The sequence below is a fragment of the Tachypleus tridentatus genome, chromosome 10 (assembly GCF_004210375.1).
Source record: "Tachypleus tridentatus isolate NWPU-2018 chromosome 10, ASM421037v1, whole genome shotgun sequence".
NCBI lineage: Eukaryota > Metazoa > Arthropoda > Merostomata > Xiphosura > Limulidae > Tachypleus > Tachypleus tridentatus.
In genome coordinates this window covers 113,852,561-113,875,011 of record NC_134834.1, presented here as the reverse complement: position 1 = coordinate 113,875,011, position 22,451 = coordinate 113,852,561, and the positions used below count along the sequence as shown (strand labels likewise).

The 22,451-nt window shown below is 30.7% G+C and overlaps 1 protein-coding gene across 1 annotated transcript in view; it reads left to right on the top strand.

Moving 5' to 3' along the window:
* LOC143230112 (SCY1-like protein 2) overlaps nt 1-22,451 on the top strand; it is a 457,312-nt gene that overhangs the window by 405,499 nt on the left and 29,362 nt on the right. Inside the window, exons 10-14 of the mRNA XM_076463162.1 lie at nt 340-465; nt 3,347-3,523; nt 11,483-11,605; nt 11,978-12,091; nt 16,375-16,507. Of these exons, the coding sequence (XP_076319277.1) occupies nt 340-465; nt 3,347-3,523; nt 11,483-11,605; nt 11,978-12,091; nt 16,375-16,507 (673 nt within the window). The remainder of the gene's footprint in view (nt 1-339; nt 466-3,346; nt 3,524-11,482; nt 11,606-11,977; nt 12,092-16,374; nt 16,508-22,451) is intronic.

Sequence of the window (22,451 nt, the reverse complement as noted above, 5' to 3'; positions counted from 1 at the left end):
ACTAAAAGTGTTTTCCTGTTTATAATCCAAACTATTTTATGTTTTGATTAAACTTTTCGGAGGTCTATGTTATAAAATAAAACTAGCAGCTTCGTTTACGTAGTTTTGTTCGGGTTAGTTTTTTAGGGTTGTGATATTTACGATGTTATGGTAGAAACTGTCTTTTCTTTTATAAAGTTTTTGTCAAGTAAGTTTATTTAAGAGCCATTCTATCCATGACACTATTTTAAAAAATGTGATTCGTACAAAGTGTTTGTTCCGGTTAGTTTCTTTAGGGTATCTGCTGTAAGTCATCTTATCCCTATATGTAAGAAGTATCTTCTATTATAATTTGTACAGATCAGGTTTTTCATGGATCCTGCCATCCATGCTTTGCAGTACCTTGATGTCATTCAAATGAAGGATACGACACACAAAGCTCATTTCTACCACAGCCTAAAAACTATATTGTCGCAAATACCCAGAGTGAGTTTTATCTTTTAACATTTTAACTATAACCAAAGTAATTAAATTAACTAAATTCTTAAAACCCTGTGACACAATAAATCGGTTCTATTTTTCAATAAAACAATGTATTTGTCCTGTTTTGTGATATACCAGTAAGTTGAAATATATCAAAGCCTAAACTACGGTAACCCATATTTAACCTATTTTATGGTTATGGTAAACCTTAAACCACTAAACCTTAAATTAAACTTTTGACTGTCTTACCTTTATTTATAAAAAAATACTATAGCTAGTTTCTCTTGCGTTAGTTAACCCAAGTTAACTACAAATTATAACATAAATATTAAATAATTTTCAGAAAACTGTAACACATAACTTTTCAAAATTCTAAGTCGTGCCATCTATCATAAGTTAATAACAATTGAATTAATCTAATTATTAGATTACTTGATATTTATACCAGTCATTATAATCACTAAACCCTGATTTATACCGAGGATTCAATGTGCACCGTTTTCGTTTATGACTTAGGTGACTCACAAAAACAAGTTTTAGGTTTCTGTCTGCACTAAAAACAACGTTTCTTTTAGGTTTCTGTCTGCACTAAAAGCAACGTTTCTTTTAGGTTTCTGTCTGCACTAAAAACAACGTTTCTTTTAGGTTTCTGTCTGCACTAAATACAACGTTTCTTTTAGGTTTCTGTCTGCACTAAAAACAACGTTTATTTTAGGTTCATGTCAGTAATGCAAACACGACTTGTTTGTTTTACCTTCCTATCGAAACTTAAGAAAATCTATTTTTAGACAACACTAAAAAACAAATAAAGTTTATTTTAGGCTTCTGTGAAAAAATTTAACTTTCATTTACTTTACTATCAAAACTAAAAATAACGTTTTTTTTTTACTAAAAAGTCGGCCAGCATCCCCGTCACAACAACCATGCTCGCCTTTCCAGCCGTGGAGGCGTTATAATGTACGGTCAATCCCATTATTCGTTGGTAAAAGAGTAGCCCAAGAGTTGGCGGTGGGTGGTGATGACTAGCTGCCTTTTCTCTAGTCTTACACTGCTAAATTAGGGACGGCTAGCGCAGATAGCCCTTGTGTAGCTTTGTGCGAAATTCAAAACAAACAAACAATACTATCTAAATACTCCAGTAACAACGGTTATTTTCGGCTTCAATGAACACAAAGATCGACTTTTCTTTTCGTTTTTCAATATTTCCTGATACGTTTTAATAAACTTCTGACATGAACTAAGAATAGTATTTTATCTTTTCTTAGTTGATAAAAATAATTTTTACAACTTTTGTTAATTTCACGTCAATCATTAAGCACTATTTTACTAAGCGCAGTCTTTCTAAGTTCACACATTTGTTTAATTTTCTGTATTTTAATAAATAGATTTTTCCTACATTTTTATTACTTGTTGAATATAGTTCCTTCTGTTAGGCGTCCGTCATTCATTATCTGTATTTAAGAACTACAGTGATTTGAATTGTCTAAATATCGTTTCCTTTTCGAGTTCCGTCAGTTTTAGTTTCAGCAGTTTTTTTTGCTGCTCTTTTCTCTTTTCTTTTCTCTCGTTTATGTTTAGTTTACTCAGTGAACATGTTTCTTAAGTTTATGTTTAGTTTACTCAGTGAACATGTTTCTTAAGTTTATGTTTAGTTTACTCAGTGAACATGTTTCTTAAGTTTATGTTTAGTTTACTCAGTGAACATGTTTTTGAAATTTATGTTTTTTTACTTACTAAACAAGTTCTTTAAGTTTATGTTTTTTACTTAATAAACATGTTTTTAAGTTTATATTTCTTTTACTTACAAAACACGTATTTTAAGTTTATGTTTCTTTTACTTACTAAACATGTTTTTTAAGTTTATATTTCTTTTACTTACAAAACATGTTTTTAAGTTTATGTTTCTTTTACTTACTAAACATGCTTTTTAAGTTTACATTTCTCTCACTTACTAAACATGTTCTTTAAGTTTATGTTTATTTTACCTAATAAACATGTTTTTAAGTTTATATTTCTCTTACTTACTGAACATGTTCTTTAAGTTTATGTTTCTCTTACTTACTGAACATGTTTTTTAAGTTTATGTTTCTCTTACTTACTAAACATTTTTTTTAAGTTTATGTTTCTCTTACTTACTGAACATGTTCTTTAAGTTTATATTTCTCTTGCTAACTAAACATGTTTTTTAAGTTTATGTTTCTCTTACTAAACATGTTTTTTAAGTTTATGTTTCTCTTTCTTACTAAACATGTTTTTAAGTTCATGTTTCTTTTACTTACTAAACAAGTTTTTTAAGTTTATGTTTCTCTTACTAAACATGTTTTTAAGTTTATGTTTCTCTTACTTACTGAACATGTTTTTTAAGTTTATGTTTCTCTTACTAAACATGTTTTTAAGTTTATGTTTCTCTTACTTACTGAACATGTTTTTAAGTTTATGTTTCTCTTACTTACTGAACATGTTCTTTTCGTTTTGGTTTTTTGTGTTTACTAAACTTTATAATTAATAAGATTCAAGGTTGTTTTAGTTCTTTTCCTCAGTGATGTAGTTGTAAGTCAGGAAGCTTTTTCGCTAAATGTTTGGTTTCAGTTCCCGTGGTGGGTAGCCTCCGATAACAAAAAACGTGTCAGATTTCTGTCACTTCTTAAGCTTTATTTTCTATTAGACAATCGACATGCACTAAACATATCTTCAGTTTCAGAAGTTATTTGCTGTTGATGTATTTCTAAACTGCTGATATTTAGAAGGTTATAAAATAAAAATACTAATATCTGTTTTCAAAGTTTTGTAAAATACATTTGACAGATATTTATCATTTTAGAATAAGGTTTCTGTTTATGTTGTGTGATAGTGTTACATTTGTGAAGAATATTTTTACCGTCAGAAACTTTGGTTCCAACACGTATTACCGTCTCTGAAGTCCGAGTTACAGTCTCCGGAAGTGTTATCTGCAGCACTTCAACCTTTGTTGTACATTATAAAGGAGAGCACTCTGGACGAGTACCAAACACTCATCCTGCCAATGTTTCGTAGTGTTTTCAGCATGCCTAAGTCTGTGCAGGTAAACCGCTTTATACTATTCTATATTAAACACGGATAAGACTTAACCCTAATTAAAAGTAAGTATGTGTACTGTAAATACAGATTGGATCTGTTCTTTTCTAAAGTATTTAATTAATAACATTCTTGTGAGGAAAACTTCCTCACTTGATTTGCAAAGTTAAATAGTTATACCGCAAGTTGTATTTGGGAAATTAGTAGAACTTGTAACAATCTTACTGTCTTTGTGGTACCGTGTAACCAACAGTGTCTCTGTGACACAATGTAACCAAGTCCTTATCTCTTTGATAGAGTGAAGCCAAAAATGTTATTGTGTCCTTGGTACCGTATAACAATATTGTTTATCTAAATGACCACAGATTATTTGAAAAGTTAATTCCAGATAAATGTCTGGTAATATTTGTTTTCAATGGTGTTTCAAACGATCTACCAACCAGTAATTATTGGAAGATTTGGTATAATCCCTGGATATAGATAACTCGGAGTGGTTATTCCAAGCTGTTGGTAAGAAAATTTAGAGCCAGATACTGGAGGATTATTTAAAACCAGTTATTAGTTTGTTGGAAGATCTATTTCCTCTGCTAACCACATATTTTAATATGACACCTATTTATTTAAGGTCCATTGTAGTCTAACCTAGACCTGTCATAGCTAGGTTCAGCCGAATGCAGCTTACATTCATTCACATCTGATGTCAGATAAAAAAAAAAATAATGTTTCATCTATCTGCCTCCAAACTCACACTGATCGTGATTTCACAACTAGACGATGCATTTCTAACAATTGTCTCAGCTGATTAAGACCATTTCTTAAATCTTTCACAACTAATTAAGATTGCAGTGCCAAGAGAGTTTCCAACAAGTAAAATAAGGTGCCGATAATGTTTAGAGTGTGCATATTCTAGTCTTTCCAGCACACCCACATTCACAGACAATATACTGCACCAAACCTTTCTAATACACCCACATTCATAAGCAATATACTGCACCGAACCTTTCCAATACACCCACATTCACAGACAATATACTGCAACAAACCTTTCCAATACACCCACATTTATAGACAATATACTGCACCGAACCTTTCCAATACACTCACATTCATAGACAATATACTGCACCAAACCTTTCCAATACACCCACATTTATAGACAATATACTGCACCAAACCTTTCCAATACACCCACATTCATAGACAATATACTGCACCAAACCTTTCCAGCACACCCACATTCACAGACAATATACTGCACCAAACATTTCCAGCACACCCACATTCACAGACAATATACTGCACCAAACCTTTCCAATACACCCACATTCATAGACAATATACTGCACCAAACCTTTCTAATACACCCACATTCATAGACAATATACTGCACCAAACCTTTCTGGCACACCCACATTCACAGACAATATACTGCACCAAACCTTTCTAATACACCCACATTCATAAGCAATATACTGCACCAAACCTTTCCAATACACCCATATTTATAGACAATATACTGCACCAAACCTTTCCAGCACACCCACATTCATAGACAATATACTGCACCAAACCTTTCCAGCACACCCACATTCATAGACAATATACTGCACCTAACCTTTCTAATACACCCACATTCATAGACAATATACTGCAACAAACCTTTCCAGCACACCCACACTCATAGACAATATACAGCACCAAATTTTTCCTCTATAAAACAAGCTATTTACCCGAGCGATTTCGACAAAGTCGTACTATGCTTCATAAGTAACTGGGATCTTATTGTTGGTGTTTATTTACATTACGTACGACAAAAAAACTATGGATTGTTTGCGAGTACGGCGCTAAGCAATAATGTTATCGTTTGTCCCGGTGGTACATCCTAAAACAAAGTTCAACAGTAAATTCTATGTTATTAATCACTGTGATTCCTTTTGTGTTTCTTTATTAAAGCTAAGTGGGCCCGACGTGGCCAGTTTGGTTTGGGGGGCTGGACTCGTAATCTGAGGACTGGAGATTCAAATCCTCATCACACGAAACATGCTCAGTTTTTCAGCGTTGGTAAAACAGTAACCTAAGAGTTGGCGTCAGCTGGTGTTAACTAGCTACTTTCACTCTAGTGTTACGCTGCTAAATTAGAGACGTAGCGCAGATAGCCCTCGTGTAGCTTTATGCGTAATTCAAACACAAACAAATAAATCCAACTAAGTTGTTTTTGTGTCAACGCCTCTGGTGTGACTTTATTCACTTAGTAACTGTAGAGACAATCACTAGATGGTAATAGAAAGCAGTAGAAGTCATCAACACAATTAGAAAGTAGACATTAATTTCAAGTAATAACGGTACTTTATTCCACGTTACCTACCAATCTTTCAACAGATGTGTTAGATTTGTTTTCAACCAATAACATGGTTTTATTGGCCTTTCTCTGATAAAGGGCTACTTGCTGTAAAAGTAAAATAATTATATGGCCTTCGTTCTGATAAAGATAATTTCACCAAAATGTTGAACTGTTAATAAAAATCTACCAATAGCTAAACAAATCCTTTGCATTTTAACCCTTTGTAGCGCTACAAGTTAATATATTTGTAGACAAGAAATAATAACAGTAAACATATTTATCAGATAACTAACTCACTGGATCCTCCCCCTGTATAGTTTATATGTTCTGATTGGTCTAAATTATGATATTATTATGGTCTTAATTGATTCGTGTTTTCTTTATTTAAAACGTTTTGAATTTCAAATACCCGTCTTGTTTTTGTATTAATTGGTGTTTTCCATGTTAGAACATGTCGTGTAAAGAACTCATTAACCACTCATTCTGTTTATAAAAACCCAATAAACACTAACAGATGTTGGTGGAATTGAAAAAGGAACACTGACGTAGTTTTGTTTAAATAAATCTGTATGTGATCAGACACTGATCCTGTAACCAGTAAGGTCATGGACGTATTTTCAGTTTGGAAATTGAATAATTTAGAAAATAAACTTTAAAAAATATGTGTACATGGAGTCCACACACACTCCATCAGTATTGGTCGCGTTACATTTAGTTTGGGTAAGTTAACTAAACTTACTGTATATCTGTAGCAAGTAATAGTTCAACCGAACACTTATTTAAATGTAATAAGAACGTTTGTTTGTTTGTTTGTTTTTTTAATTTCGCGCAAAGCTACACGAGGGCTATCTGTGCTAGCCGTCCCTAATTTAACAGTGCAAGACTAGAGGGAAGGCAACTAATCATCACCACCCACCGTCAACTCTTGGGCTACTCTTTTACAAGCGAACAGTGGGATTTACCGTCACATTATAACGCCTCCACTGCTGAAAGGGCGAGCATGTTTGGTGTGACGGGGATTCGAGCCTGCGACACTCAGATTACGAGTCGAATGTCTTAATAACCTGGACACGCCAGGCCAAGAACGTTTGTATTGGTAGTGTACTCTGGTGGGTGTATTATATATTTATTTAAGTTTGATTTATTTGCAAGAGCAACTACATTTAAAGACTGAAGGTTAGTGGTTCACTCGCGCTACGTATTTTGAGGACGTGGATGCGCTATAAGTATGACAGCCTTGTAACTCAAAGCATGATACACGCGAATAACACAACATAGAATGTCTGTTATGTTGCTTAAAAACTGGTTGTAATGAAGCACAAATGGGTCTGAAGGGTAAGTGTTAATGGTTAACACTCAGAATTTAGTGTTATAAGCCTTCAAGCTTACCGATGAGACATGATGTTGAGTGATGTATCATTTATGGTTGAACATTAGTTTGTTCCTATATTAACTTATATTTATATTTATTCAAATATTAACTGACTAATATGTAAACATTATGTAAGTAACTAATACTTCCGTGTTTGTTCCAGTTCTGAGTAACAACTGTAGGTAAACAACTTATCAACTGTTTTACTTCCCTTATCTCAAGTTTATGTTCACGTTGTTTGTAAGATACACATGTTACAAGAGACCGCTCACGGTAAGCCACTTGTGTCACAAGATATCGGTCATGATAAACCTTTCGCATTACAAGAAACCGGTCACGGAAAATCATTCATATCACGAGAGGCCGCTAAACATCAAAGTTCAATACCTGTGGTGTAGCTTTCCGCTTCAACACAAACAAGTGGAATATACGTGTGATGTGTCGCGTGATTTGTGACACATTAACGTTGATAGATTGGAACTCATATAAGTAAAACAGATAAAACAATAAAGTTATGTATAATATAAAGTAATTTCATTAAATCAAATGATAATGTTACTAACTCTATATAACACGACACATTATAAATAATACCATACATTATAGATAATACCATACATTATACATAATACCATGCATTATACATAATACCATGCATTATACATAATACCATATATTATAGATAATACCATACATTATAGATAATACCATACATTATAGATAATACCATACATTATACATAATACCATACATTATAGATAATACCATACATTATACATAATACCATACATTATAGATAATACCGTACATTATACATAATACCATACATTATAGATAATGCCATACATTATACATAATGCCATATATTATACATAATGCCATACATTATAGATAATACCATACATTATAGATAATGCCATACATTATAGATAATACCATACATTATAGATAAAACCATACATTATAGATAATACCATACATTATAGATAATACCATACATTATACATAATACCATGCATTATACATAATACCATACATTATACATAATACCATACATTATAGATAATACCATACATTATAGATAATGCCATACATTATACATAATGCCATACATTATAGATAATACCATACATTATAGATAATACTATACATTATACATAATACCATACATTATAGATAATACCATACATTATAGATAATGCCATACATTATAGATAATACTATACATTATACATAATACCATACATTATAGATAATACCATACATTATAGATAATGCCATACATTATACATAATACCATACATTATACATAATACTATACATTATATATAATACCATACATTATACATAATACCATACATTATAGATAATACCATACATTATACATAATACCATACATTATAGATAATACCATACATTATACATAATACCATACATTATACATAATACCATACATTATAGATAATACCATACATTATACATAATACCATACATTATAGATAATGCAATACATTATAGATAATACCATACATTATACATAATACCATACATTATACATAATACCATACATTATAGATAATACCATACATCATACATAATACCATACATTATAGATAATACCATACATTATACATAATACCATACATTATACATAATACCATACATTATAGATAATACCATACATTATACATAATACCATACATTATACATAATACCATACATTATAGATAATACCATACATTATACATAATACCATACATTATAGATAATACCATACATTATACATAATACCATACATTATACATAATACCATACATTATAGATAATACCATACATTATACATAATACCATACATTATAGATAATACCATACATTATAGATAATGCCATACATTATACATAATGCCATACATTATAGATAATACCATACATTATAGATAATACTATACATTATACATAATACCATACATTATAGATAATACCATACATTATAGATAATGCCATACATTATAGATAATACTATACATTATACATAATACCATACATTATAGATAATGCCATACATTATACATAATGCCATACATTATACATAATACCATACATTATACATAATACTATACATTATACATAACACCATACATTATAGATAATACCATACATACATTACATAATAACCATACATTATATATAACACGATACATTATACATAATACCATACATTATACATAATACCATAGATTATAGATAATACCATACATTATACATAATACCATACATTATAGATAATACCATACATTATACATAATACCATACATTATAGATAATACCATACATTATACATAATACCATACATTATACATAATACCATACATTATAGATAATACCATACATTATACATAATACCATACATTATAGATAATACCATACATTATACATAATACCATGCATTATACATAATACCATACATTATAGATAATACCATACATTATACATAATACCATACATTATAGATAATACCATACATTATACATAATGCCATACATTATAGATAATACCATACATTATAGATAATACTATACATTATACATAATACCATACATTATAGATAATACCATACATTATAGATAATACTATACATTATACATAATACCATACATTATAGATAATACCATACATTATAGATAATACCATACATTATACATAATACCATACATTATAGATAATACCATACATTATAGATAATACCATACATTATACATAATACCATACATTATAGATAATACCATACATTATACATAATACCATACATTATAGATAATGCAATACATTATAGATAATACCATACATTATACATAATACCATACATTATACATAATACCATACATTATAGATAATACCATACATTATAGATAATACCATACATTATATATAATACCATACATTATAGATAATACCATACATTATACATAATACCATACATTATAGATAATACCATACATTATACATAATACCATACATTATAGATAATGCCATACATTATACATAATGCCATACATTATAGATAATACCATACATTATAGATAATACTATACATTATACATAATACCATACATTATAGATAATACCATACATTATAGATAATGCCATACATTATAGATAATACTATACATTATACATAATACCATACATTATAGATAATACCATACATTATAGGTAATGCCATACATTATACATAATGCCATACATTATACATAATACCATACATTATACATAATACTATACATTATACATAACACCATACACATTATAGATAATACCATACATTATACATAATACCATACATTATATATAACACGATACATTATACATAATACCATACATTATACATAATACCATAGATTATAGATAATACCATACATTATACATAATACCATACATTATAGATAATACCATACATTATACATAATACCATACATTATACATAATACTATACATTATACATAACACCATACATTATAGATAATACCATACATTATACATAATACCATACATTATATATAACATGATACATTATACATAATACCATACATTATACATAATACCATAGATTATAGATAATACCATACATTATACATAATACCATACATTATAGATAATACCATACATTATACATAATACCATACATTATAGATAATACCATACATTATACATAATACCATACATTATACATAATACCATACATTATAGATAATGCAATACATTATAGATAATACCATACATTATAGATAATACCATACATTATACATAATACCATACATTATAGATAATACCATACATTATACATAATACCATACATTATAGATAATACCATACATTATACATAATACCATACATTATAGATAATACCATACATTATACATAATACCATACATTATAGATAATGCAATACATTATAGATAATACCATACATTATACATAATACCATACATTATAGATAATACCATACATTATACATAATACCATACATTATAAATAATACCATACATTATACATAATACCATACATTATAGATAATACCATACATTATACATAATACCATACATTATAGATAATACCATACATTATAGATAATACCACATATTATAAATAAGTATTTCAAAGTTTTAAAAGTGATGGTTTCATAATTAGAATAATTTTTAATTTTGTACAAAATTATTCTATGTTTATCAACGTTTTTCTCTGTATATGAAACAGGCAACAGTAACACTATTGGAAAACCTGGACGTCATTATGAAGAAAACTTTGAAAAGTGACGTAGAAACATGTGTGCTTCAGATGATGTACAACGCTTTCGATTCTGCTACACCTCAGATACAGGTGACACTTTTATAATTTTGGTCATTTAACAGTTATTCTTCGTTTCTATATGTCTGACTTACAGACCATCTTAAGTCAGTTAACGTTCACACTAAGTATACGTTTAAAGAAGGCTAAATTTTATCACTTAATTCAGATATTGTTTGTCTTCTGTATGTTTGTCTGGTGGGTACTTCAAGTATAGAGCATATTTTGTCATTTGATACAATGTTTATCTTCTGTGTGTTTGTAGTATAGACCAGATTCTATCAGTTAATACAATGTTTATCTCTGTGTGTTTGCAGTATAGACCATATTCTGTCAGTAATACAATGTTTATCTCTGTGTGTTTGAAGACCAGATTATAATAGCAGATATAATGTTTGTCATTAGTGTGCAGCTCTTCATGCGGTCACTGAGGTCGCTGACCACCTGGACGAGGCCGCTGTCAGAAAGATGATCTTACCAAGAACTAAACAGGCCTTTGAACAAAACTCTGATGTTAAGGTATGCCACATTAACTGTCCTAAAACAAAATTCTGATGTTAAGGTATGCCACATTAACTGTCCTAAAACAAAACTCTGATGTTAATGTAGGCCACATTAACTGTCCTAAAACAAAACTTTGATGTTAAGGTATGCCACATTAACTGTCCTAAAACAAAACTTTGATGTTAAGGTATGCCACATTAACTGTTCTAAAACATAACTCTGATGTTAAGGTAGGCCACATTAACTGTCCTAAAACATAACTCTGATGTTAAGGTATGCTACATTAACTGTCCTAAAATAAAACTCTGATGTTAAGGTATGCCACATTAACTGTCCTAAAATAAAATATTCGTGTCTTAAAACTATATTTTATTGCAGTTATTAAGGTTGAGACACTGCAAATTAAAAAAAATACAACAATTCTATTTTTTCATGTGGCTGAGAAACTAGCACAGTTTCCTAATTCTATATTTTTATCTGATAAACTAGCACAGTTTCCTAATTCTATATACTTCTCTTCTTACACACTATTATCAACAAATGATTAGATCTACATATAATATTTTTAACTATACAATTATCTCTTGTTTAATTAGTCAACATAAAAAAAATTGTTGTTGGCGAAACCTAGGTGTCAAAAATTATTTCGAATCTTCGAAACCTCAGGTTCTTGAGCAGGAATATAAAACTCACCGCTAGCAAACATTCTCCACCAATTTCAATAACATAAACTGAAATGTAATAAACATGTTCGCGAATTAGTGATATCACTTTAAGACACATGGGAACGTGACATATAATAATAGGTAAATTTTATTTATATTGTTGTAACAAAATCTTCGATTTTTATACCGAAATTTAAAAAAAAAGAAAAAGCATTATCCTTCTATACAATTCCTACACTGATGTTATATTCTGTTCGTTTCTATACAATACCTACACTGATGTTATATTCTGTTCGTTTCTATACAATACCTTCACTGATGTTATATTCTGTTCGTTTCTATACAATTCCTACACTGATGTTATATTCTGTTCGTTTCTATACAATACCTACACTGATGTTATATTCTGTTCGTTTCTATACAATACCTACACTGATGTTATATTCTGTTCGTTTCTATACAATACCTACACTGATGTTATATTCTGTTCGTTTCTATACAATATCTACACTGATGTTATATTCTGTTCGTTTCTATAGAATTCTTACACTGATGTTATATTCTGTTCGTTTCTATACAATATCTACACTGATGTTATATTCTGTTCGTTTCTATACAATTCCTACTCTGATGTTATATTCTGCTCGTTTCTATACAGTTCCTACACTGTTGTTATATTCTGTTCGTTTCTATACAATATCTACACTGATGTTATATCCTGTTCGTTTCTATACAATACCCACACTGATGTTATATTCTGTTCGTTTCTATACAATACCCACACTGATGTTATATTCTGTTCGTTTCTATACAATACCTACACTGATGTTATATTCTGTTCGTTTCTACACAATTCCTACTCTGATGTTATATTCTGCTCGTTTCTATACAATTCCTACTCTGATGTTATATTCTGTTCGTTTATATACAATACCCACACTGATGTTATATTCTGTTCGTTTCTATACAATTCCTACACTGATGTTATATTCTGTTCGTTTCTACACAATTCCTACTCTGATGTTATATTCTGCTCGTTTCTATACAATATCTACACTGATGTTATATTCTGTTCGTTTCTACACAATTCCTACTCTGATGTTATATTCTGTTCGTTTCTATACAATACCCACACTGATGTTATATTCTGTTCGTTTCTATACAATATCTACACTGATGTTATATTCTGTTCGTTTCTATGCAATTCCTACTCTGATGTTATATTCTGCTCGTTTCTATACAATTCCTACACTGATGCTATATTCTGCTCGTCTCTATACAATTCCTACACTGATGCTATATTCTGCTCGTTTCTATACAATCACGCACAATACTACAAAATGGGTTATCTGTACTTTGCCTAAGACGGGTATCGAAACCTGGTTTCTAGTTTGTTGGTTCTGAGATATATCATTCTGTTACTGGGTGCATTTTATTTTAGATTGATTTGGAGAACATATCAGAAATCTTGAAATTGTTTTATATTGTTCATTACCAGTTAGACTAGGCTATGGTATTGTTTAATATTGTTCATTACCAGTTAGGCTAGGCTATGGTATTGTTTTATATTGTGTGCTACCAGTTACGTTATTGTGTTACTTTATACCGTTCACTACCAGTTAGATTAGGTCATTCTATTGTTTAATATTGCTCACTACGTTACGTTATTGTGTTACTTTATACCGTTCACTACCAGTTAGATTAGGTTATTCTATTGTTTAATATTGCTCACTACGTTACGTTATTGTATGACTTTATACCGTTCACTACCAGTTAGATTAGGTTATTCTATTGTTTAATATTGATCACTACGTTACGTTATTGTATGACTTTACATCGTTCACTACCAGTTAGATTAGGTTATTCTATTGTTTAATATTGCTCACTACGTTACGTTATTGTGTTACTTTATACCGTTCACTACCAGTTAGATTAGGTTATTCTATTGTTTAATATTGATCACTACGTTACGTTATTGTATGACTTTACATCGTTCACTACCAGTTAGATTAGGTTATTCTATTGTTTAATATTGCTCACTACGTTACGTTATTGTGTTACTTTATACCGTTCACTACCAGTTAGATTAGGTTATTCTATTGTTTAATATTGCTCACTACGTTACGTTATTGTGTTACTTTTATACCGTTCACTACCAGTTAGATTAGGTTATTCTATTGTTTAATATTGCTCACTACGTTACGTTATTGTGTTACTTTATACCGTTCACTACCAGTTAGATTAGGTTATTCTATTGTTTAATATTGCTCACTACGTTACGTTATTGTGTTACTTTATACCGTTCACTACCAGTTAGATTAGGTTATTCTATTGTTTAATATTGCTCACTACGTTACGTTATTGTGTTACTTTACATCGTTCACTACCAGTTAGATTAGGTTATTCTATTGTTTAATATTGCTCACTACGTTACGTTATTGTGTTACTTTATACCGTTCACTACCAGTTAGATTAGGTTATTCTATTGTTTAATATTGCTCACTACGTTACGTTATTGTGTTACTTTATACCGTTCACTACCAGTTAGATTAGGTTATTCTATTGTTTAATATTGATCACTACGTTACGTTATTGTATGACTTTACATCGTTCACTACCAGTTAGATTAGGTTATTCTATTGTTTAATATTGCTCACTACGTTACGTTATTGTGTTACTTTATACCGTTCACTACCAGTTAGATTAGGTTATTCTATTGTTTAATATTGCTCACTACGTTACGTTATTGTGTTACTTTATACCGTTCACTACTAGTTAGATTAGGTTATTCTATTGTTTAATATTGCTCACTACGTTACGTTATTGTGTTACTTTATACCGTTCACTACCAGTTAGATTAGGTTATTCTATTGTTTAATATTGCTCACTACGTTACGTTATTGTGTTACTTTATACCGTTCACTACCAGTTAGATTAGGTTATTCTATTGTTTAATATTGATCACTACGTTACGTTATTGTATGACTTTACATCGTTCACTACCAGTTAGATTAGGTTATTCTATTGTTTAATATTGCTCACTACGTTACGTTATTGTGTTACTTTATACCGTTCACTACCAGTTAGATTAGGTTATTCTATTGTTTAATATTGCTCACTACGTTACGTTATTGTGTTACTTTATACCGTTCACTACCAGTTAGATTAGGTTATTCTATTGTTTAATATTGCTCACTACGTTACGTTATTGTGTTACTTTTATACCGTTCACTACCAGTTAGATTAGGTTATTCTATTGTTTAATATTGCTCACTACGTTACGTTATTGTGTTACTTTATACCGTTCACTACCAGTTAGATTAGGTTATTCTATTGTTTAATATTGCTCACTACGTTACGTTATTGTATGACTTTACATCGTTCACAAACAATTAGTTTATTGTATTGTTTTATACTTTTCCCTACCAGTGAAGTTAGGTTATTTTATTACTTTATGCTGTTCACTATTAGTTAGGTTAGATTATTGTACTGTTTAATATTTTTCACTACCGGTAAGGTTATTGTATTACTTTATACCGTTCCTTACGAGTTAGGTTAGGTTATTGTATTGTTTTATACCCATCACTACGTGTTAGGTGTGTTATTATTGGTTGCTTGAAATATTTTCTGTAGGTCCAGGCCAATGCCCTTACTTGTGTGGAAACAATCATTGACAAGTTAGAAAAGTCAGACATTCTGGACGAAGTCCTGCCTATGCTCAACAAAGCAAAACTCCATAATCCAACTGTGCTAATGCCGGCAATAAGTGAGTTTTATGTGATATTATTAATTGTGTCCACTTGAATAAAATACACACCACCTCAACACGTATTATTAATTACATTCATACGTAGGCTATCTACCTCTGTTACATTAACAATGAGAAAACATTATTAAATGCCAAGATATGAAAGCTAATACAGTAATTATTAGGACCTATAAGGGTTAGGTATGAAAGCTAATACTGCCACTATACATTAATTATTAGGACCTATAAGGGATAGGTATGAAAGCTAATACTGCCACTGTACAGTAATTATTAGGACCTATAAGGGTTAGGTATGAAAGCTAATACTGCCACTGTACAGTAATTATTAGGACCTATAAGGGTTAGGTATGAAAGCTAATACTGCCACTATACAGTAATTATTAGGACCTATAAGAGTTAGGTATGAAAGCTAATACTGCCATTGTACAGTAATTATTAGGACCTATAAGGGCTAGGTATGAAAGCTAATACTGCCACTATACATTAATTATTAGGACCTATAAGGGATAGGTATGAAAGCTAATACTGCCACTGTACAGTAATTATTAGGACCTATAAGGGTTAGGTATGAAAGCTAATACTGCCACTGTACAGTAATTATTAGAACCTATAAGGGTTAGGTGTGAAAGCTAATACTGCCATTGTACAGTAATTATTAGGACCTATAAGGGTTAGGTGTGAAAGCTAATACTGCCACTATACAGTAATTATTAGGACCTATAAGGATTAGGTATGAAAGCTAATACTGCCACTGTACAGTAATTATTAGGACCTATAAGGGTTAGGTATAAAAGCTAATACTGCCACTCTACAGTAATTATTAGGACCTATAAGAGATAGGTATAAAAGCTAATACTGCCACTGTACAGTAATTATTAGGACCTGTAAGGGTTAGGCTTTCTTAAGTGTCCAATTTTGATGCCTCCTGTGTTCTGGGGAAATTCCTCGGAGTAATAAACGTAATAATTTATAAATTTTTAACGGAGCCTTCTAAACATATATAATATTTTATATGTTATTTGTTATATTGTGTTGAATTCTGTTAACTTATTTCAGCAAACCACGGAAATAAACGTTGTGATGTTAAAAGTAGTATGCTACCAGTATTAGAAGTAGCATGTTGCCAGTATTAGAAGTAATATGTTGTCAGTATTAGAAGTAGTATGTTGTCAGTATTAGAAGTAGCATGCTGCCAGTATTAGAAGTAGTATGTTGTCAGTATTAGAAGTAGCATGTTGCCAGTATTAGAAGTAGTATGCTGCCAGTATTAGAAGTAGCATGCTGCCAGTATTAGAAGTAGTATGCTGCCAGTATTAGAAGTAGCATGCTGCCAGTATTAGAAGTAGCATGTTGCCAGTATTAGAATTAGTATGCTGCCAGTATTAGAAGTAGCATGCTGCCAGTATCAGAAGTAGCATGTTGCTAGTATCAGAAGTAGTATGTTGTCAGTATTAGAAGTAGCATGTTGCCAGTATTAGAAGTAGCATGCTGCCAGTATTAGAAGTAGCATGTTGCCAGTATTAGAATTAGTATGCTGCCAGTATTAGAAGTAGCATGCTGCCAGTATTAGAAGTAGCATGTTGCCAGTATTAGAATTAGTATGCTGCCAGTATTAGAAGTAGTATGCTGCCAGTATTAGAAGTAGCATGTTGTCAGTATTAGAAATAGCATGCTGCCAGTATTAGAAGTAGTATGCTGCCAGTATTAGAAGTAGCATGTTGTCAGTATTAGAGTAGCATGCTGCCAGTATTAGAGTAGTATGCTGCCAATATTAGAGTAGCTTAGCATTTGCCAGTATTAGAGTAGCATGCTGCCAGTATTAGAGTAGCATGTTGTCAGTATTAGAGTAGCATGCTGCCAGTATTATTAGGATTAGTATGCTGCCAGTGTTAGAGTGGTATGCTGCCGGTATTAGAAGTAGCATGTTGTCAGTATTAGAGTAGCATGCTGCCAGTATTAGAAGTAGCATGCTGCCAGTATTAAGTAGCATGTTGCCAGTAATTATTAAGTAATTAATGCTGCCAGTATTAGAAGTAGTATGCTGCCAGTATTAGAAGTGGTATGTTGCCAGTATTAGAGTAGCATGTTGCCAGTATTAGAAGTAGCATGCTGCCAGTATTAGAGTTAGCATGTTGTCAGTATTAGAGTAGCATGCTGCCAGTATAGAGAGTAGCATGCATGCTGCCAGTATTAGAGTAGCATGCTGCCAGTATTAGAGTAATTATGCTGCCAGTATTCAGGCCGTAGCATGTTGCCAGTATTAGAAAGTAGCATGCTGCCAGTATTAGAAGTAGTATGCTGCCAGTATTAGAAGTAGTATGTTGCCAGTATTAGAGTGGCATGTTGCCAGTATTAGAGTAGCATGCTGCCAGTATTAGAGTAGCATGTTGTCAGTGATTAGAGTAGCATGCTGCCAGTATTAGAGAGTAGCATGCTGCCAGTGATTAAGTAGCATGCTGCCAGTATTAGAAGTGGTATGCTGCCAGTATTAGAGTAGCATGTTGCTAGTATTAGAATTAACTTATGCTGCCAGTGATTAGAAGTAGCATGTTGCCAGTATTAGAGTAGCATGCTGCCAGTATTAGAGTAGCATGCTGCCAGTATTAGAGTAGCATGTTGCCAGTATTAGAAGTAGCATGCTGCCAGTATTAGAAGTAGCATGCTGCCAGTATTAGAAGTAGCATGTTGCCAGTATTAGAAGTAGCATGCTGCCAGTATTAGAAGTAGCATGCTGCCAGTATTAGAAGTAGCATGTTGCCAGTATTAAAAGTGGCATGTTGCCAGTATTAGAAGTGGCATGTTGCCAGTATTAGAAGTGGCATGTTGTCAGTATTAGAAGTAGCATGTTGCCAGTATTAGAAGTAGTATTTTGCCAGTAGGCAAATTTCATTTCAAATCAATAACACAAACAAAAAAATGTATTACTCGAGTATTTATTGTGATTAATTAGTAAACATTTATGTTCTGAAAATTTGTTATCAGCTGATTGTCCCTATACTTTTTCACATATAAAAATGTCCAAAATAACATATGACAATAATCATGTGTTCTTCCTTAGTTATTTATTTATTAACATATGACAGTAATCATGTGTTCTTCCTTAGTTATTTATTTAATAACATATGACAGTAATCATGTGTTCCTCCTTAGTTATTTATTTAATAACATATGACAGTAATCATGTGTTTTTCTTTAGTTATTTATTTAATAACATATGACAGTAATCATGTGTTCTTCCTTAGTTATTTATTTAATAACATATGACAGTAATCATGTGTTCTTCCTTAGTTATTTATTTAATAACATATGACAGTAATCATGTGTTCCTCCTTAGTTATTTATTTAATAACATATGACAGTAATCATGTGTTCTTCCTTAGTTATTTATTTAATAACATATGACAGTAATCATGTGTTCTTCCTTAGTTATTTATTTAATAACATATGACAGTAATCATGTGTTCTTCCTTAGTTATTTATTTAATAACATATGACAGTAATCATGTGTTCTTCCTTAGTTATTTATTTAATAACATATGACAGTAATCATGTGTTCCTTCTTAGTTATTTATTTAATAACATATGACAGTAATCATGTGTTTTTCTTTAGTTATTTATTTAATAACATATGACAGTAATCATGTGTTCTTTCTTAGTTATTTATTTAATAACATATGACAGTAATCATGTGTTCTTCCTTAGTTATTTATTTATTAACATATGGAAATAATCATGTGTTTTCCTTAGTTATTTATTTAATAACATATGACAGTAATCATGTGTTCTTCCTTAGTTATTTATTTAATAACATATGACAGTAATCATGTGTTCTTCTTTAGTTATTTATTTAATAACATATGACAGTAATCATGTGTTCCTTCTTAGTTATTTATTTAATAACATATGACAGTAATCATGTGTTTTTCTTTAGTTATTTATTTAATAACATATGACAGTAATCATGTGTTTTTCTTTAGTTATTTATTTAATAACATATGACAGTAATCATGTGTTTTTCTTTAGTTATTTATTTAATAACATATGACAGTAATCATGTGTTTTTCTTTAGTTATTTATTTAATAACATATGACAGTAATCATGTGTTCTTCCTTAGTTATTTATTTAATAACATGTGACAGTAATCATGTGTTCTTCCTTAGTTATTTATTTAATAACATATGACAGTAATCATGTGTTCTTTCTTAGTTATTTATTTAATAACATATGACAGTAATCATGTGTTTTTCTTTAGTTATTTATTTAATAACATATGACAGTAATCATGTGTTCTTTCTTAGTTATTTATTTAATAACATATGACAGTAATCATGTGTTCTTCCTTAGTTATTTATTTTCAAGACAATAATCAGACATGTTTGAGCAAATAAAAAGATTAGTCTAAAGCCTGTCCAGGAAGTATATAATTGTATTTGATCATACCCCAAACACTAGGTGTGAAGAAATATTTTTGGGTATGTTCTTTTGGAGCTTGTAACAGAATTAGTTTTTTAAGCAAGTGATTTCCTTCAGTGGTATATCTACTGTACGATACTCATGTCATTTTGTTATACACAAGAGTCAAGACATTTGTTGTTATTAATAAAAATCACGGAACGTGAAATTGCATGAACTTCTTTATGTCAACTCCTTTACTTTAGTTTTGCATGAACTCTGTTTGCTGTTATCTGAATTTAATATTAATCACATAGGCCCTCTCGTATTACCATTATGCTTTGCTGTTATCTGAATTTAATATTAATCACATAGGCCCTCTCGTATTACCATTATGGTTTGCTGTTATCTGAATTTAATATTAATCACATAGGCCCTCTCGTATTACCATTATGGTTTGCTGTTATCTGAATTTAATATTAATCACATAGACCCTCTCGTATTACCATTATGCTTTGCTGTTATCTGAATTTAATATTAATCACATAGACCCTCTCGTATTACCATTATGGTTTGCTGATATCTGAATTTAATATTGATCACATAGACCCTCTCGTATTACCATTATGGTTTGCTGTTATCTGAATTTAATATTAATCACATAGGCCCTCTCGTATTACCATTATGGTTTGCTAATATCTGAATTTAATATTGATCACATAGACCCTCTCGTATTACCATTATGCTTTGCTGTTATCTGAATTTAATATTAATCACATAGGCCCTCTCGTATTACCATTATGGTTTGCTGTTATCTGAATTTAATATTAATCACATAGGCCCTCTCGTATTACCGTTATGGTTTGCTGTTATCTGAATTTAATATTAATCACATAGGCCCTCTCGTATTACCATTATGGTTTGCTGTTATCTGAATATAATATTAATTACATAGGCCCTCTCGTATTACCATTATGGTTTGCTGTTATCTGAATTTAATATTAATCACATAGGCCCTCTCGTATTACCATTATGGTTTGCTGTTATCTGAATTTAATATTAATCACATAGACCCTCTCGTATTACCATTATGCTTTGCTGTTATCTGAATTTAATATTAATCACATAGACCCTCTCGTATTACCATTATGGTTTGCTGATATCTGAATTTAATATTGATCACATAGACCCTCTCGTATTACCATTATGGTTTGCTGTTATCTGAATTTAATATTAATCACATAGGCCCTCTCGTATTACCATTATGGTTTGCTAATATCTGAATTTAATATTGATCACATAGACCCTCTCGTATTACCATTATGGTTTGCTGTTATCTGAATTTAATATTAATCACATAGGCCCTCTCGTATTACCATTATGGTTTGCTGTTATCTGAATTTAATATTAATCACATAGGCCCTCTCGTATTACCGTTATGGTTTGCTGTTATCTGAATTTAATATTAATCACATAGGCCCTCTCGTATTACCATTATGGTTTGCTGTTATCTGAATTTAATATTAATCACATAGGCCCTCTCGTATT